The following is a 17,414-nucleotide window of genomic DNA, read 5'->3' as shown; positions in this document are numbered from 1 at the left end:
GGGTGAAATGAAAAACCTATATGTATGTTACTACAGGGTCTCTGTGTTTGACCCCAAATATTCTGCTCTGCCTCTAATTCCAAATAACCAGGACTATCCCTGCATTGTGATGCTTTCACCTGATAAACTGTATGTGAAATAGTTTCTATGACCTATATTTGGATGTTTCAGATCAGCCAGTGAAAATGTATAAAGTTTATTAGATCTTAAGTATTTCTTCAGGAAAGGCTATTTTCCATATTATACCTACTCTGGAAAACCTGCTTTGTGTTTTTTTTTGTCATATTAATCCGTTTTGGCATAATTATCCTGTTAACTGATCAACTCTTGCATGCTGAGATATCTTTGCATCATTACTGTATTGTGGCATGTTCCTCTGCTGTTGCTGTTCTTAATGAATGGATCTCGTTCAGCCAGCATCCTGTGGTTTGATTCTTAGCGACAAACGAAGTTAAGACCCCAGGATTCTCTCACACTTGGGCAGCGTGAATAATCCTCCATCAGCTATTGTGACAGAAGTTGTCTGGTGGTTTTGTTGGCAAGTGCGGCAGAAAAGTCAGCGTAATCCCTGCTGGACTTGGAGCCTGCCAGGCCATATTTGCTATCTCAGAGTTTTCCAAGAACCTCTATTCCGTTTCATCTCCTGCAGAGACTATATTCCACTGTGAACATCTGCGTTGGTCAGACCTCCTCTGGTGCCAACTGGACCACATTGCAAAACAGTATTGAAAATATTTGTTTCTTTTAAGCCTGTTACTTACAATAATCCAAAAAGATGGGGTAACAAGATACTGGCTGAAAAATACATTCATGCATTAAGATTAATCCAAGAACCCTGCCTGCACCCTACATTGGGTTTCCTGTACGTGGTTCATGCTGTTGGAAGGACCCAATGTGCTTTTTCTTTATTCTGAATGATCGGCAGTTATACGCCCAGGGCTCCCTGACAAACGTAGCTATAGAAGGACTTCACCCCAGCCCCATCCAACACAACACCCAGAACATACTGCTACCTCATTCAGACACTAATGTGTGGGTAAAGACCACTGGACCTGCCCTCGAAGGGGTGTCCATAGATCTGGAATGTGTTTAACCAGCAATTGGTTTGTTCCGGTAAGAGGTGGACTTTCAGCCTCTCTCTCGTCTTGTGGTTTTGTTTTGTTTCTTGATGGTTAATCTCCTCCATGTGCACACACAATGTAAGTTCCTTTTGCCCACATTAAAATGAAACCATTAGACCACATTTTAATTAGCTTTACCTCACCCTCCACTTTGAAGCCTTTAAAGTTTTAATTGCATCATACTGTAGTTACATTCAGTATCCTTTTGTAGCTTTTGAATGTTTGTGACTTTTTCCTTTAAAATAAAACAACAAATTAAAATTTATGTAAATGTTATATTTATTACCCATGCATTTATCAGTAATACGGTTAAGAAGGAAAAATATGAATGTGTTAGGTTGCATGTCGGTTTAAGTGATGCGCCTGAATTTTCTGCTGGTGCTCCTAAAATTTTCAGCAAGGAGCACAAGTGTTACTAGTGCAAAAATGTGGTCTCAAGCGCTGTAGCAGATAGATGGATGGAAGGATCGATGGTAAAAATTACTTGAAACTCAAGACATCTAGTGCTATCAGAAAAGGTGTAGAAACAGCTAACATGTTAAGTGCGTTTTTTAATCTTTTGACAGCTTCTATGTCTATCATGTTACAGTCACTTAAAAACCAGAATCTGGGGCAAGACTTTTTGGTGTGAATATTGACGGATGTCACACGAGGCTTTATCAGCAAGGCATGAGTGTGAGAGCATGCGGTGTGTGAAACAGCTGCTTCCTGCTTTCTGTCCCAGGTAAAAATTATCTAAACGCCTGTATCCCAACATCTATCTCCCTGCATATAGCTCATCTTCCCCTGTAGAGCAGCCAATGTGCCATCTCTGTACACAGACTGAATCCATCCTGCACACATGTTGTGTTGGGGCAGTTTCAGTTTTACCCCTGGCAGGTATTTCTAATGCGGGGGGGTGTTGGAGGTGGAGGCTCTGAAGGCCACTCTTACAGCTGATGGGAAGAAGTCCTTGGTCTCCATGACCTTCAAGCTGTTCTGTCCTATTCGGTTCTCCCAAGAGTTTCACAGTCAAACAGGAAGCATTTGTTTAATAGTGTTATCATGAGTTCATAATGGCTGACTTAATCGTCAGCTGTTTTCTCTGTAAACCGTATGAAGTCTTCTCACCAAGAGAAAAAAAAGAATGAAATAAACAGCTGATCTTGGCACTAAATTCTAAAATCCAAAGAAGGGCATTTGTATGTATTTCTTTAGAAAGAACTTGTGTGTTGTTAGAGTCAACAGCCTGCTTTGTTTATTTCAGTCTTGGGAAACTTTGTGTTAGCTTAAATGGTTTTACAGGAATGGAAACAGTAACCTTAATTGTTCAAAGTGTCTGCTTTTGAAGTAAAAGACTGTTGCCATTGACTGTTGTTCTTTGGTGTTATGAGTCTCTGACCTTCTTGAAGTCAATATATGTTTCCTCTTTTCTGAGTAGAATTGGGATAGAAAGGGGTTGGATGTCAGATTGTCAGAGCTGCTTGTTGGGTAAATTTGCCTTTGAGTTTTGGCAAAGGTGGACCGATGGCCCTCGTATTCCCACTGCAGGGCTGCCGGTGGAGGCAGTGGGGAGGAAAGCGATGGCTGAGATTGTGGAGGGTGGCTGTGCCGGGCCTGTGGGCACAGACGGCACAGACTGGCAGAAGAGATGCGTTGCATTGGAGATGCAGCTCCTGAAGTTCCGACTGCAGGCCGTGAAGATTCGAGAGCTACTGGCTGAGAAGGTAAGGCTGTGTGGATGTATATGGATTGGCACCTATTTCTGGTCTGACATGAATGGGTAGCTCTGATCCTGTCAATGTCTATTTTTATGTCTAGGGTTAAAGTTTTTCTATAGGTAGGTTTGGGTGGTATCAAATTGTTCATACCATCCAGGCATTATACTGTGGATGGTATTTAATTTTTAAAAGCGACATAATTCGGGGGCGGCATGGTGGTGAAGTGGTTAGCACTGTTGCCTGGGTTCGAGTCTCCGCCTGGGTCACACGTGTGTGGAGTTTGCATGTTCTCCCCATGTCGTCGTGGGGTTTCCTCCGGGTACTCCGGTTTCCCCCCACAGTCCAAAAACATGCTGAGGCTAATTGGAGTTGCTAAATTGCCCGTAGGTGTGCATGTGTGAGTGACTGGTGTGTGAGTGTGCCCTGCGATGGGCTGGCCCCCCATCCTGGGTTGTTCCCTGCCTCATGCCCATTGATTCCGGGATAGGCTCCGGACCCCCCGCGACCCAGTAGGATAAGCAGTTTGGAAAATGGATGGATGGATGGAAGCGACATAATTCCAGTGATTTGATATCTTACCAAAAAAATTCACTGAAGAATTATATAATTCAAAAATTTCAAAATACCACGATTTATCCAGAATTCCATATTACCCAAGTACCATCCAAGCCTACCCGCAGATATGTTACCGAAGTAATTATTCTTATTTGAGGTATGCCGGGGTGACACAGATGGTAGGAAGGAATGGGGATTAAATGTGTGCAAAGGAGTGAAGATGGACTTAGCAAAACAAAATAGAGCCATTTTAGCACCAGAGAAACACACAAGAACACAAGATGGCCGTCGGGGTTTTGGAAGGTCTACAGTTTGCCGTTGGCTTTGCGTCAAGGTCTTGGTGCATTTTTTCTGGGGTGAGAAAAATCAGAATCGAGACTAATATAACTTGGGAGAAGTTAATGCGTGAAGTGATAACCTGACTTCGGCCTGCCCTGGGATTCCTAACCCCCCCATACCTCTGATACATTAGCACCTGCATTGGTTTAGAGTAATAATTAACCACATTCATTAATTTAAATCCAGTGAACACAAACCAGGAGTCCCCCGAAGAGCAGGGCAGTGGATTAAGGTGAAATGACATTCTTGTGATTTAGCATCGTCTCCCTCATTTGATCCATCTTGCTACCATCTATTTTACTTGACTTCTGCAGTATATCGTTAAAAGAAACAAGGGGACGAGTACTGTACTGAGGAACTGCAGAACTGCTTGTGTGTGTCTTTAGGGGTGAACACGGAACCGCTGTTTATCCGCTTGTTGATCTGAATCACGACAGGAGAGAAGCTCCAGATCTGCATCCATGTCATTGTGACTGAACATATGAAAGGAAAACGAAATGCACAGTTTTATAGCTTCTGTGATCTATAGCCATTAAAGGAGTATGTTAAAAGGCCACGACTATGACCAGAATGTATTTATGCACTTTATTGCGTAACTGGAAGTTTAAGTACATTTTACTATGTCTGTTTAATGGCCTCTCTCTCCAAAATAAATAAATGCATAGCTTTGTAAATGCACTGCACTCCTGCAATTAAGAACTTTACATTTAAAAATGTTAGCTTAATAAAAAGAAGCAGTGATGTAAAAGCTTGCCATAGATTTGCCCACAGTGGTTCTGTTGATGATTTCCAGTAACAAGTTTTATTGGGTATATCCTTTATTTTAGAACTCTGTAAGGACTTAACGGGTCATTAAGTGGTTTTTATGTGATATTCTGTAAGCACGGACTTCAGCATTCTTCTGTGAATTACAGATGATCCTTGAACTTTTATTTCAGACATTTTATGGAAATATTAGAATTTATTTTTAAACTGGCAAAATAAGCTTGTTTGTGCAAAACTGGAAACTCTCACTTTTTATGGGAAATCGTTTAACGTTTAAGTTAGTCTGTGTCCTATGATGTCTTTTGAATTGCTTTTCAGTGTAGGAGTATATGAGCAAAATACAGCCGTCACACTTTGTGCAGAAACGCTGGGGGGGGGGGGGATGCTGTTTGTTAATTCATTCTTTGATTTGTAGCTTCATCATTTGTAGCTGTCCATGATGTTGAATGGACAGAACTGGCAAGCATGAAGGACCCTGTCTGTATTACCTCATAGTCTCATCCCCAACCACTTTGTTTCTGGGACCAGAGGTGATAAGAAAATGTCAGAGTGGGTTCTTTGGTTTGGCCTGTTCACCTAATAAAGCGATGGAACGTGTCTATGCCTATCCGGCATAAAGAAACAGTTGAAAACAGCCTCTTTCTGACTACATTGTAGTGTTTTGATTCGTTAAACATTCTTCACTGTGTTCTTGATTCAGATGATGTCGATGATTTGCTGTTACTGTTTGTGCTGCAGATAAAGCACTTTTTGTTTTAGCGATTTGTTTGCTTGAATAGAATTTTGGATAAACAGAATAAGCTTGGCGGTTTGAAGCCGACCTCGTTATGTTTGCAGTCGCTCGGTCTTCAGGTCGGCGCGGTAGCGGAGCTCGCCGGCCTGTCCGTCACTAGCACAGATGAAGAGCTAAACACGGCATCTGGGGGAGGGAAAGAGGGAAAGCTTAGCGGAGGCTGACTGTCGTTCTGCGGAGAGATGCAGCCGCTAGATTGAAACCACAGGTGCGTGGGCGGGAATGTGGAACGAAAGAGGGGACAGGATCCCAGCTGGAGTGCCGCCTGATGTGGGAGACACAGACGGACGTCCTCATAGAAGCTCTTCCTGGCTGTGGGTCTGCATGGATGCACAGGCTATGCTTACTAAGTGGGGACCTATTTTAAGGGAAAAAAAGGAATTACAGGGATGCCCCCCCCCCCCCCCCCCCCCACAAACTATGCAGCATTTGTTTTACAGTTTAGTCTTTTTTTAGGAAAGTAAAAGTGTATGATCGGCACCAATTGGAGTGGAGCAAGGGCCTGTGAAATCCATTACAGCCAGCGTTGCGGGCGAGTTCTTGCAAAGACAGAAATGAATGCGTATGCATGTGTGTGGTTGTGTGTGCGTCTGCGGGAGCATGTTTGTGCATCGTAGCACGCCTGAGCAAGGCTGAATTGTTTTGCTGGACCAGCGCACACTGACCAGACCCTGGCTAAAGAGAGTGGCCCGGCTTCCCCAGACACGTCAGCTGAGACTAAGCCCAGAGGTCCTACAGTCTAGGCACTAGAGAGGAACTGGGTTTGTCTCGCAGCACCATGCTGTACCGTATCATACAAACTCTTTGAATCGGATATTCAGAAACACTACATTTTCTCTTTGCTTCAGACAAAACAGACGTCGTGACTTGACTTAGTGTTCTTGCACAGCTGGGCGTAATTAATAACTGAGCTACAGCTCACAGTAAATAGGTCTGTTCATAGGGTTAATAATTATAGACTGAAGAGGTATCACACAGTGAGCTGGGGTTCATTTTGCCTATGGGGGTTTTATGGTTGAATGTGGGATGGTGACTAGCTGGTTGGCGAAAAGCCCATAATTGCTGAGTTGGAGTGAAGGGACTGGCTATATTTGGATCTGGATTCGGATGCTGAAGGAAGTTTGCACAAGTCATCTTGTTCTCCAATTGAAGTGCAGACATGCCCGTTGGTCGCTAAAGCCGGGTGTTTGTAGCTGAGCTGTTTTTCATTCATTATTTTTTCCCTGGCCGGTTTGATGTGTGACAGTAGGTGAACGATGACAGTGAAGTGAGAGCTGTCAGCTGCCTCTTCTGCCCTGAGGGATTATCAGCTGCCGTTGAATGCCGTTATCTGCCCGAGGGATGTTATCTGCTGTGGGGAGAGGGTGTTATCTTCTCCCGTGCCACCTTATCTCCGGTTGGCTGCATCCTTCATTCTTTCTGTCTGCTGAGCTCGGCATTCATTGGGACTGTAGATCCAACTAAATCCAGTCCTCACTCACTTCGCCTTTTATGGATGCCGGTTAATCAGTGTTTTCGAACCATTGTATCACCCTCGGGGTTTAGACATTGGGGCATAACTTGGTGTCAACATTGACTTCTATTGAGAATCTAGTATGAAATGGGGCTTAGAGTTGTTACGAAAACTATAAGGTTCTGATGAAGGATTAAGAATTGTGACTCTCACCGAGCATCAGAATGTGAAGAATGCAACATTACCCTACATGTATCTTGGGGCTTATGATGCCAAGAATGCCCAACCGTACGCTGCATTTCAGCTTCGGTTCTGCAGAGAGAGGGAGCAAGAGGGTTGATGAGCTCAAAGTACTGTTATAGGAATTGGGGGGACATATAAGTAGATCATTATACTGGAATAATTAAGTTGTGTGTGTTCCCCACCTCCCATATCAAACTTTCTCCTATGCCATTGGCTCAAAGTGTTTCCAGTCCTTGGTGTATGTAGTATTGATCACACTCAGATCTGCCCATAGGACCAGCTATATTGACTCAAACAGATTAGTTGTAGCAGATTTCTTCTCATCGAGGGGAAGAGACACAGTTAATCCCAGTGAAGACACGCAGCCTGCATAGCTACTCAGCTGTACACTGTGGGAATATATACAAATCCACGCAGGTAATACCCTTTCAAAGTCTTAATAACACGATTTTGCATGCAACATCACTTTAAATGACAATTTAAATTATTCCAGCAACCATGAAAATTATCTGTCAGAGTCACCCATCAAACTCAGTGGGCGGGCTCTAAATAAAGCATAACATCTGATTGGTTATATTGCAGACTAAATCACAACAGATCGATCTCGCCTAGTCGACTGAATTGACATTTACATCCGCAGATTGTCTATTCCGTCCAGGGGCTATTTACCTCCGATCTGCAAGCGGAAAATCAGGGCTAAAATCATGTAGCGAGAACTTAGCAGAAGTTGCTAATGTTGCATATCTCACTAATTTCTGCTCTTCTTTTTGCAAGAGTGAAGAGAAAAAAGCTACTGCCCCTCAATGGAAAAGCAGTTTTCACACCCACACTAACACGCTGTGTGTCTTCAACAGGCAGAGCGTGAAGATATAGTACGATTAAAGAGGTAAAACCATAGCATTCAGCTACCTCCACTGTGTACCGGCTGGCATTCTCATGACTGCCGTGACATTGCAAGCTCAGATTTTTATTCCTGTAAACAAACTCAGCTTCATGGTCAGTGTTTTATTTGAAGATACTATAACTGGTCCCACCCGCCAAGACAGTTTCACAGAGTCATATGTGACCCGTCGCCACGAAATGAGTCTTAAGTCGCACTGGTAGAACTGCACCCATAAGACTCATTTCGTGGTGATGGGTCACATATAGTTAACTGCAAGCTGCTGCATCAGGGCATGTAGACAGAACGACAGCTGTTGTTGGGGATAAATCTTTCCCGTGTCTTTTCATCCTTGGCTACGTCAGGCTGCAGAGTAAACATTGCATCTGGAGCGCCTTGCCCTCCTACATCGACACAGATGAGATTACGAATGGAGAAGGCGCTGATGGGACTGAGCTAATTATGTTTCAGATCTCTGCTGGCCTTGGGAGATGTGGGGGCGCCGATCAAATTGCCGCTAAGCACATGTTATCACCTCCTTCTTCATCATGTTTTGTTGCAGTACAATGCAGGTACTTGTAGTCTGAATGCGTTCGAATGTCATTAGTTCTAGAATGTCTTTGCTTTTCATAACGAGTGACTGATATTCCGGAACAGTTTCACACAAGGCAAAAACATATAATTCAGTTTGAACAGGCTGTGAAAAAACACATTTTAAGTGACGTGCATCTCCACCTTCACCCACTCTGAACCCATAGCATGCTAAGACTTTAGGGGTCTTTGTCACTTCCTGTTTGTCTGGAGTCACATGACTGCGATGGTATGAATCAGTATCCCAGTTTCGTAGCCTTTGACATGTTTTGGTCAAGGCGGTTTTCATCTGCGTTTTTAATGAGCTTGGAAATCTAGATGTAAACAGGTTCAGTTGATGTTTATCCATCAAAAGCCCCCTCGACTCTAAACAATTTAAGCTAATGATATGCACATTTAATCCAAGCAGCATCTGACTTCAGAAACAAATGTCATCCAACCTTCATGAGAAGCAGTTTGAGCTACACATTTTATATAAAAAGTGCTATTTAAATAAAAATTATTATCATTATTATTATTGTTGTTGCAAAACAAAAGATAGCTCTTTCCACTTTGACAGAATATTTATCATGAGGTGAAAATATAAAAAAATGCATTTCAATACAGTACCTAAACTAATAACCATCATAGCTAGCCTAGAACTTACCTTAAACATGCTCAGAACACTTAACATTAGCTTGCAGTTGGGCGAAATCATTAACACAAAGCATATTTTACGATGAAGTGCCGAATCTCTGATGCAATTTATTGAATAATGTACTGAAAGTTAAAAACATTTACTCATCGTAAGGTCGAAATATTGTAACACAGACCATCATAACTCGGGAAGCGTCTATATGTGCTATATAATACCATTGGTAATATTGTTATTAAGATACAGTACCTGCCATTATATTTTATAGTTTTATACTGTGAAATATCAAGTCAATTGTATAGTTTTTCCCAACCACAATTGCAACCATTCACTTAATATATTAAGAAAAAAAACGAACTGAACATTCCACCATAATTTGTGTAGATTATATCCACTGCATATCCATTTGAGGTGGCACAAGAAAACAACTCTTACTATGTTGCCATCAAGCTTAACTGAGCCATGGACAGTTAATGACTGTGACACAGCAGATAAATACGATAGCAATTTATGATAAGTCAGGTATTAGCTGAGGATAATTACTTCGGCAGCAACATGCAGCGATGCTGAAAGCTTGAGGCTTAAGTCTTTAACACAATTTATTTGACTTTTTTTTTCTTCAACGCCAGTAGTAACGTCCTTGATCTAATCGTGTGGAGGCTTGAAATGTGGGAGGCGCCCTTTTGTCAATGGGTGATCTATGTGTGAGCTTGCTGGTCTGGTCACTGACCACTGGGAATTTGAGCCCCTTGCATTCTGGGAACGAGACCGGTGCTCCTTTCAGCAGGGAAAAAAAGGCGAGAGTGGGTGAACAAAAGAAGCCCCCCCCCCAGTCAGGAGCTAGAACTGATTATTGGCTTGTTCTGTTATTACTGGGTCACAGAATTTGCAGAGTTAGTGCTCAGTTATCCTCCAGCAGGAAGCACATTACCCAGTTCTGCCCCTTTGTCAGGAAACAGACTTGCTGTTAACATGATACATTCTGTGAAGGGACTTTGACTTTAATAACAGGTGGCAGGATCCTTCGACTCCTCGTGTAGAGATTCTCCAATCCAGCCCTCTGCTTCCCTGCTGAGTTTGCAGTACGTTTTGCCTTAATGTGCTGCTAAGCCGAGTGTCAGCATTCAGAAAATGTGAAAAACATTGTTTAAGAGATAATCACCCAGCTAGTAATCTGGCTTGTTTTTCCTTAAAAAAATTAGCCATTGTCATTTCACACATATTTGATATCTTTACCCTGCAAAATCATCTTCTTTACTTAAGCACCTAATTTATCGATAGTGTGTTCAAGCTACTTTAGATCCATATTATGATGGTTGTCATTGGATGCTACACTAGGTTTTACACCATCCTTAACTGAATGGAGGGATACATGCATTGTGGGACTCAGTCTGCACCACCCATGATCCATCTGTCTTTCTCATCTCCTATTGTGTTTTACCCTCTAGACAAAAGCACACACGCCCGAGACAAGTTAAGATTTCTTTGCCCACCCCTGACCCCCGCCCCCTGCCACCAGTAAATCCTGCCTACCTCTGAATTCCTTCAGTGGTGGGGACACTGCAGAATTCCTGTGATGGGGGATTAAGTGTGTGTGCTGGTGGTGGGGTGGGGGGGGGTTGCATTGTGTGAGCTGAACCTATCTCTCCGTGCAGTCATGGCGGTCCGTTGGAGGCCAGAGACTGATTGCACCCCATGGACTTCACCTGGAATGAGCGGGGGGCACAGCCAGCTGACCTCCAGCATTAATGACATTAGTCTCCTGAACGTCATCCATGTTGCTTTTTTGCCTACATACTCTACCTGCACGGTTTCTCGGGTGATTATGCTTCAGTAAGAGCCCCGTAGATTTCAACAGGATCGTTTCTGGGTTTCGTATCCTGTGCTTTGTATGTGATTTTCTTTCATTAGCATTTTAAGACACGACACCTTTCAGTCACGTTCGGCTTCAGATAGACTCTTACTTTGCCCCCTTGGAAAGCTGATGCAGGCAAGCAGAAATGTCTTCATGACCATTCTCCCCCCCCCCCCCCATTCTGTTTCAGATGCAGGAGCTGGAACAGAGGGTGACAGAAGCTGACCAGAGGGCCGATATTGCTGAGAAGCAGGTAGACTCTATCGTCAAACTCACCTTCTCATACATACGGTGTATGAGGGTGGTTAGCTAAGGATCGTTGACTGATATTAGATGCCCTTTCTCATGTCTTGAAGCAGATCATGATATTGTTCTCTGTTGTGTTATTAAAGCAAAACTACACTGATGTACAAATATTATATAGTTTCTCCATTAATTTAACTGGATTCATTGAAGTATTAAAACCTAAGAAGTCAATAGATATTTTTGGGTGGACAAGCAAGGAGATCAAAACTTGGTATAATACCAGTTATCCCAAACATTGATCCACACGACTGTCCTGTTCAGGGTTTGGGATCGGACCAGGGCATATCCTGGAGACTGTGGACAGGACACGACCCAGAATAGGGCACCATCCCATCACTAGGCACACTCACAGACCATTCAGAAAACACCAGTACAGCTACTGGCAATTTGGGAAACTCAGATTAACCTCAGGATGTTTTTTGACTGGTGGGGTTGGAGGGGGGAGAAATGGAGAACCTGGAGAAAACATCACGATGTAACGGGGAGAACGCAAACTCCCACGCGAGCATAGGATGAATATTACAGGAACAAAATCAATGTTTCTAACAGTTCTTACTCAGAAATGAGCCATATCAAGTGGAAAGTGTAGTAACAATGCAGTTACTTGAACGAAAATAATGATTATAACCACATAATCATAGCTAGCTACACTTTCCCGCAGTCGTGCATATCATTTGGTCGTCTGCAGGGGGCTAGAGCGGTCAGCTCCCTGCAGTGCAAAATTATTGTGGAATCAAGAAACAAAAGACCAGCGACAAGCTAGTTGTTTAGCCAGCTGTGATTTGGGGGAGAAAAGCCCAGTTGGGGGTTTTGCGGGCTTTATTAGTGACTTTCTATTAGCGGGTATTAGAGACGCTATTGTGCCCGAGGGAGGGGCGTCAGGGACTGGGCGGAGATCGACCAACAACAAAGGGGGCGTCACTCAGCAGTGTGGAGACGGGGGTCATAAGTTTGTGTTTCCCACTGTAATGCTTCAGCCACCTGAAAGGAAGGGGCCTGGCACAGGGGGGGAAGTACGGATCAGGCTCAGCGCGTCCTGAGCTGTGGGTCGCTATCTCAGTGTGACCCACAAGGCTTAGAGAAGCTTCGCTTATACTGCTCATCTCTGCTCTCTTCTCCTCCCATCATTGCCTGACTGACGCTTTCGCCCAAAGCAGTGTACGGTTCTTACAGCCTGGAGAAATTCAGATTGAATACTTTGCTCAAGAGTTCAGTGATCAGCTCTTTCAGGGACCTGGAATTGCTATATTTCGGTATAAAGTTCTATTAAGTTTTGTGTTAGTTATCAGAGAACAGGTTCATCTGTACCAAAATATCTGTTTACACATTATGAATTATATGGGAAAAATACACACACAGCCTGAAAGAACGTATTACATCAGAACGTATTATCATCTACTAGCTTTGCTACTACACAGACAGACATTAGGCTGTGATACTTCTGCTATCAGTCATAGCTGGTGCTAGTTGGGGCAGATAACCCCTGAACTGATGTAGAATAATAGCCTGTGTTACTCCACTTTAATTCCGGTTCAGTTACCTTTACCTGATTTAAGAAATCAGTTGCAATGTTTTGGGGGAAATATGTAAAACAAGTGTTATTGTGTTATGATGTAATAGCGGTTTCAGACATTTTTTGTACTTCAGTAACACTTAAGTAATCCCCTTTTAGTAAACAATGGTGGCACATTACAGGTCCGAGTAATGGAAGAGAAGCTCAAATCAGCCAATGTGCAGCCTAGCGAATCAGAAAATGCCTTATACAGAAGGTATCAAGAAGTAACCAATCAAGTGCAAGAAAAAGACTCGACGATAAAGAGGTTGGAACTGCAGTTGGAGAAACAGGTATTGATTGTTTCGACCGAAATTATGCTACGTGTCGCTTAGGTTTCTTGTCATAGATTCCAGGAGGTTTTTTTTTATAACCTTGATACCATGACTTCATCCCTAATGTCTTCAGAATATAATCAGAGCCCAGGAGGCGAAGAACATTGAAGAGAAAGCTGCCAAGATTAAGGAATGGGTCACCTTCAAGTTGAGGGAGGTACTGTTACAAAGGCGAAGGAACCTTCCCACATTTAACTCACTGCCGCAGACCCTGCACTGAAGAACACATTCTTCGAGTGATGAAAATACATAATTTCTTAAAATTAACCCTTTGAATACGACTTCACATTTTTAATCTTAGCTTCCCACAGTAGTTGTAGTTGTAATTAGTAGTCTCATTTTCCCATGGTAAATCCCTATAAGATAAAGCCTCAAGGAAGATAGCATTTTCCTTCTTATTTCACATTATGGTGCTAGTGATTATTTGGGAACCTTAATTGATGCCTGAGAACAGTGTTTCCAAACTCTGTCCTCAGGAACCCCCAGGCAGTCCGTGTTTTTGCTCCCTCCCAGCACCCTAATGTGGACTGTCTGGCTAGAAGCAAAAACGTGGACTGGCTGGGGTTTCCAAAGGATCTCACTGAGACACATCGCCTTGACAGTGCTCTCTTACACAGTGTCCCTGCATACCTCCGCTGTCTTCCTGTGGTTTCAGATGGAGGTAGAGAACAGTCGACTGAAGATGGCTAATCTGAAACAGGCCGAGCAGATTCATATGCTGCAAGAGAAACTGCAAGGTCAGTCAAACAGTTTTACATTCACTGCAACATTCATCATGTGTCTTAATTTAAGAATTTGTAGATTCTGCAAGAGAATTTTGGTAATAACTCTTAAGCAGGTACTCTTAAGCTTGGCATTAAAACACTACTGTACATAATATATAATGTATACTGTACATAATGCAAGCACAAGCAAAAATACATTATAAGACTTGAGATAAGCACTCCGTTTAACACTGTTTTAAAGTCGGTATTTCACATTGTATCTTCCCTATAATTTTGGAGTATATTTAGCCTCTTTCTTATGATTCAGAGAGCATATTGTCCAGGTTCTTCCTCTGGTTATCCTGGGACTCTGAGGGCATTTGAAATTTATATCAAGGGTGGGCAGTCTTATCCAGAAAGGGCTGTTGCACATGTGGGTTTCACTACAGCTGATTGGCTGATGAATTCGCACACCTGGGTTTGAACAGCTGACCTAAAGGTTATCCCAGAAACCTGTATACGCACTAACCCTTTCTGGATAAGATTCTGTACCCTTGACTTGAAGTATCGAATTAATTGATTTCCATTGCTATCTGCATTTCTGTTTTATTGGTATGGCCTGGCACAGAGTTGGCTTGACTGACGTGTCTCCTGCTTGGCCTGATCTGCACAAATTGTCACCTTTTTCGTTTTGTCTCATTCGCAGCTATTTCGGAAAGTCCGACATTTCCTGCCCCCACAGACTCTCACCTCGTCCCCTCTAGCCCCATTTACCCCCCAAGTTGTCCCGACACCCTGTCAACCTTCCATGAAAACTGGTTGCAGACTGGACCGCACCTGCCTTCCTCCCCAGCTGTTGGCTCTCCAGGTCCGTTCTGTCAGCCTCCCTTCCCCGATTACCCATGATGCACCCTTCTTTGCATGAATCAACAACTTCCTTTATCTACAGTGCTCAGTCTTTGATGCTACAGAACCTCAATTTAATCTGCAGTTCTAAAACTTCGCCTGTCGTATTGATTCTCCACATCTTCTGCTGTTACAGACCTGAAGAAAAGAGGGTTGGAGAGCGTTGACCCTTCATCACGCAATCATCCATTCCGTGAGAGGATGGACTTCGGTATGAGCTCCGGCTCTGACCGGCCGGCTCTTGATAAGGAAGATACTGGGACTTCAGTGTCAGGGCTGGAAGCTCATGTTCCTGGAATCATCTCAGGGCATCCAAGCATCCATGTAGTCAGAGGACCAGGGATGAGTAAGCCAGGCTGTGGGCCAGAGGGCACAGGAGAGCAGATGTCCTGCAAACAGCAGTCCGAAGTGGGGACTGGGCAGGAGCTGAGGGTGGCAGAGATCTCTGAATGGGACCACACCAATGACCTTAATGGCGTACTACGCTCCCATCACCCAAGCTCTTCTTCCTCATCCAATGACATCGCTGCCGCCACCCCATGTGGCACGCCCGCCTTTGCACCAAACAGCCCGCCCCGGGCCCAGCTTACCCCAACCCTGCCCTCCGGCGCTAGCATGACTCTGCCCAAAGTACGGACACCTCTCATCCCTCGTGACAGCATCCAGCTGGTGAAGAAGCACCACAGCCAGCCGCAACCAGACCTTGAGAAGCTGCACCACGTCAGCGTCAACATCGACATCGGCTGCCCGACAGCTCAGCTCCAGCCCCGCCTGCTACCCGCCTCACATCAGCCCCCCCTGGTGGAGGAGACAGATATTGACGAGGTGTCTGACAGCATGGACATGGCTGTGGAGGGCTCTGATGGAGCCGGTACCTCCCACAGAGTCTCTTTCATTGGGTTTCCCGAGCAGCTTGAGTTCCTGGACCACGACATCCGGAAACCTCCCACCCCTCCTCTTCACCGCTTTCCGTCGTGGGTGAGAGGACTTCACTCAAATTTTACAGCAGACTAACCCTAATATCAGTTCCCACAGTATCACAGTAACTCCAAAGGCCTCAAAATGTTCTTTAATGAAAGTGTAAATGAGCCAAAGCATTCACTGTTGCCGGAAGCAATGGGAAAACTTCGATATGCTCAGCAGTTTGGCCCTGCCTTTCAGGAGAGCCGCATCTACGCACTGGCGACATCTGGAATGAGGGTTTCCGAGGCGACTCCAGTGGCCTCCGCTCCAAACAGAGGTAGGGCCCAGTGGACTCCCAGCACAGTCTGAGTTCCGCTCAGCTATAGCGATTCTTCAGCAGACTTGGTTATTAAATACCATTTATATACCATTTATATACCACTTATAGACCATTCACATGGCCATAACCGCAGGGCGTTAAGATATTCTGCTTGTGTATTTTTTTGCTGTATGCTGCATACCGGGGGCTTACAAAAGCAGTATATAGGTGCATCATGTACAGAACACCCACGTAGTATTAAAGGGGGGGTGGTTTGTGTTGGTTAAGACTCCTGCCACCATACTGGGAGGTCTGGTTTGCAGCAGGGATTTTCGTCAGCCGTGGGCTTTTGTTTCTGTCCGTGCCACGCCCCCCCTGAGCGGGCAGCCTTGGTGGGTGGGGCTCTTTGATGTCACTTCCTTTCACCCGAGGGGCACACACCTGGGCAGATGAAACCCTGGCTCTGGGAAACCTTTAAGGTGTCTTTAAGAGATCTAAAACACGAGTGGAGGAGGCTGGGAAAACCTGCTCTGCTCTTTAATTTGCCGTGATGAAAGGACGGTCCCAGTGTGTAATTATTACGGAACAGAATATTTTCTACCAATCACAGTCACTCAGATGAGGGCAAAAAAAGGGAGGGGGACAAGAAACGTGCGTGAGCAACGTCTATACCACATATATCATATACCACATATATCATATACCACATCAATCAGTTTATTCTTTAATTAGAAAATTTTGCAAGCATTTTATGATTAAATTCATGGAAAGCGTCTTGCTGTGTTATGTTAGGAAAATAACCAGATTATTGTAGGACGTGTATCTTTTTAAACACAATAGACTTTCATGCAAGGTATATCCACCCCGGTGCTGTATAATATATGAATTTTCTCTGTATTCTGTACTCTATTATGCACAATGGTTACATTTCTTTGTTGTCTGGGGTCCCTCCTCTGCACTGAACATCCAACACGTGACTGAGGCTGGTTGCCAAGTCAAGATGTGTAGATCCCAACATTTTTTATTTTTTTTTACCAAATATAACTGTTAATAATAAAGATATAGTATGCACCTACACCATTGAACATTAAATAACACTAATATTTATGTATTATATGAGCTTATGTGATGTATGGTTTACATATTTTCTGTTTGTCCGTCATCCAAAAATATTCCCGTTTCTCCAACTCGTGAAATACCAAAACTGTGAGATTCATAAATTCGTGACTTTTTTTTTTTTTTATCTGGGGCACATCGACTTTTTTATAGTATATCTATATTAATATGGATTTCTTATTAAAAATCATTTTATGTAATTCATGTAACTCTGAGTGGGTTAAATTAGGACCAAAGATCGCCATGACATAGCTGAAGGACTAGACGCGTGCTGGCGGAGTTACAATTATAATATTATAACAATTATAATACGTTATAATACGCGCAGCTTACTGTACATTCCG

The 17,414-nt window shown here is 43.6% G+C and overlaps 1 protein-coding gene across 1 annotated transcript in view; it reads left to right on the top strand.

Moving 5' to 3' along the window:
• plekhh1 (pleckstrin homology domain containing, family H (with MyTH4 domain) member 1) overlaps positions 1-17,414 on the top strand; it is a 36,310-nt gene that overhangs the window by 2,208 nt on the left and 16,688 nt on the right. The window contains exons 2-9 of the mRNA XM_048975245.1: positions 2,652-2,827; positions 11,120-11,182; positions 12,931-13,080; positions 13,196-13,279; positions 13,778-13,859; positions 14,533-14,694; positions 14,869-15,710; positions 15,894-15,972. Of these exons, the coding sequence (XP_048831202.1) occupies positions 2,684-2,827; positions 11,120-11,182; positions 12,931-13,080; positions 13,196-13,279; positions 13,778-13,859; positions 14,533-14,694; positions 14,869-15,710; positions 15,894-15,972 (1,606 nt within the window). The 5' untranslated portion in view covers positions 2,652-2,683. The remainder of the gene's footprint in view (positions 1-2,651; positions 2,828-11,119; positions 11,183-12,930; positions 13,081-13,195; positions 13,280-13,777; positions 13,860-14,532; positions 14,695-14,868; positions 15,711-15,893; positions 15,973-17,414) is intronic.

This window comes from Brienomyrus brachyistius, chromosome 14, assembly GCF_023856365.1.
Source record: "Brienomyrus brachyistius isolate T26 chromosome 14, BBRACH_0.4, whole genome shotgun sequence".
Lineage (NCBI taxonomy): Eukaryota > Metazoa > Chordata > Actinopteri > Osteoglossiformes > Mormyridae > Brienomyrus > Brienomyrus brachyistius.
Note: the sequence above shows the minus strand (reverse complement) of the source record. Positions and strands in the feature narration are given on the sequence as shown.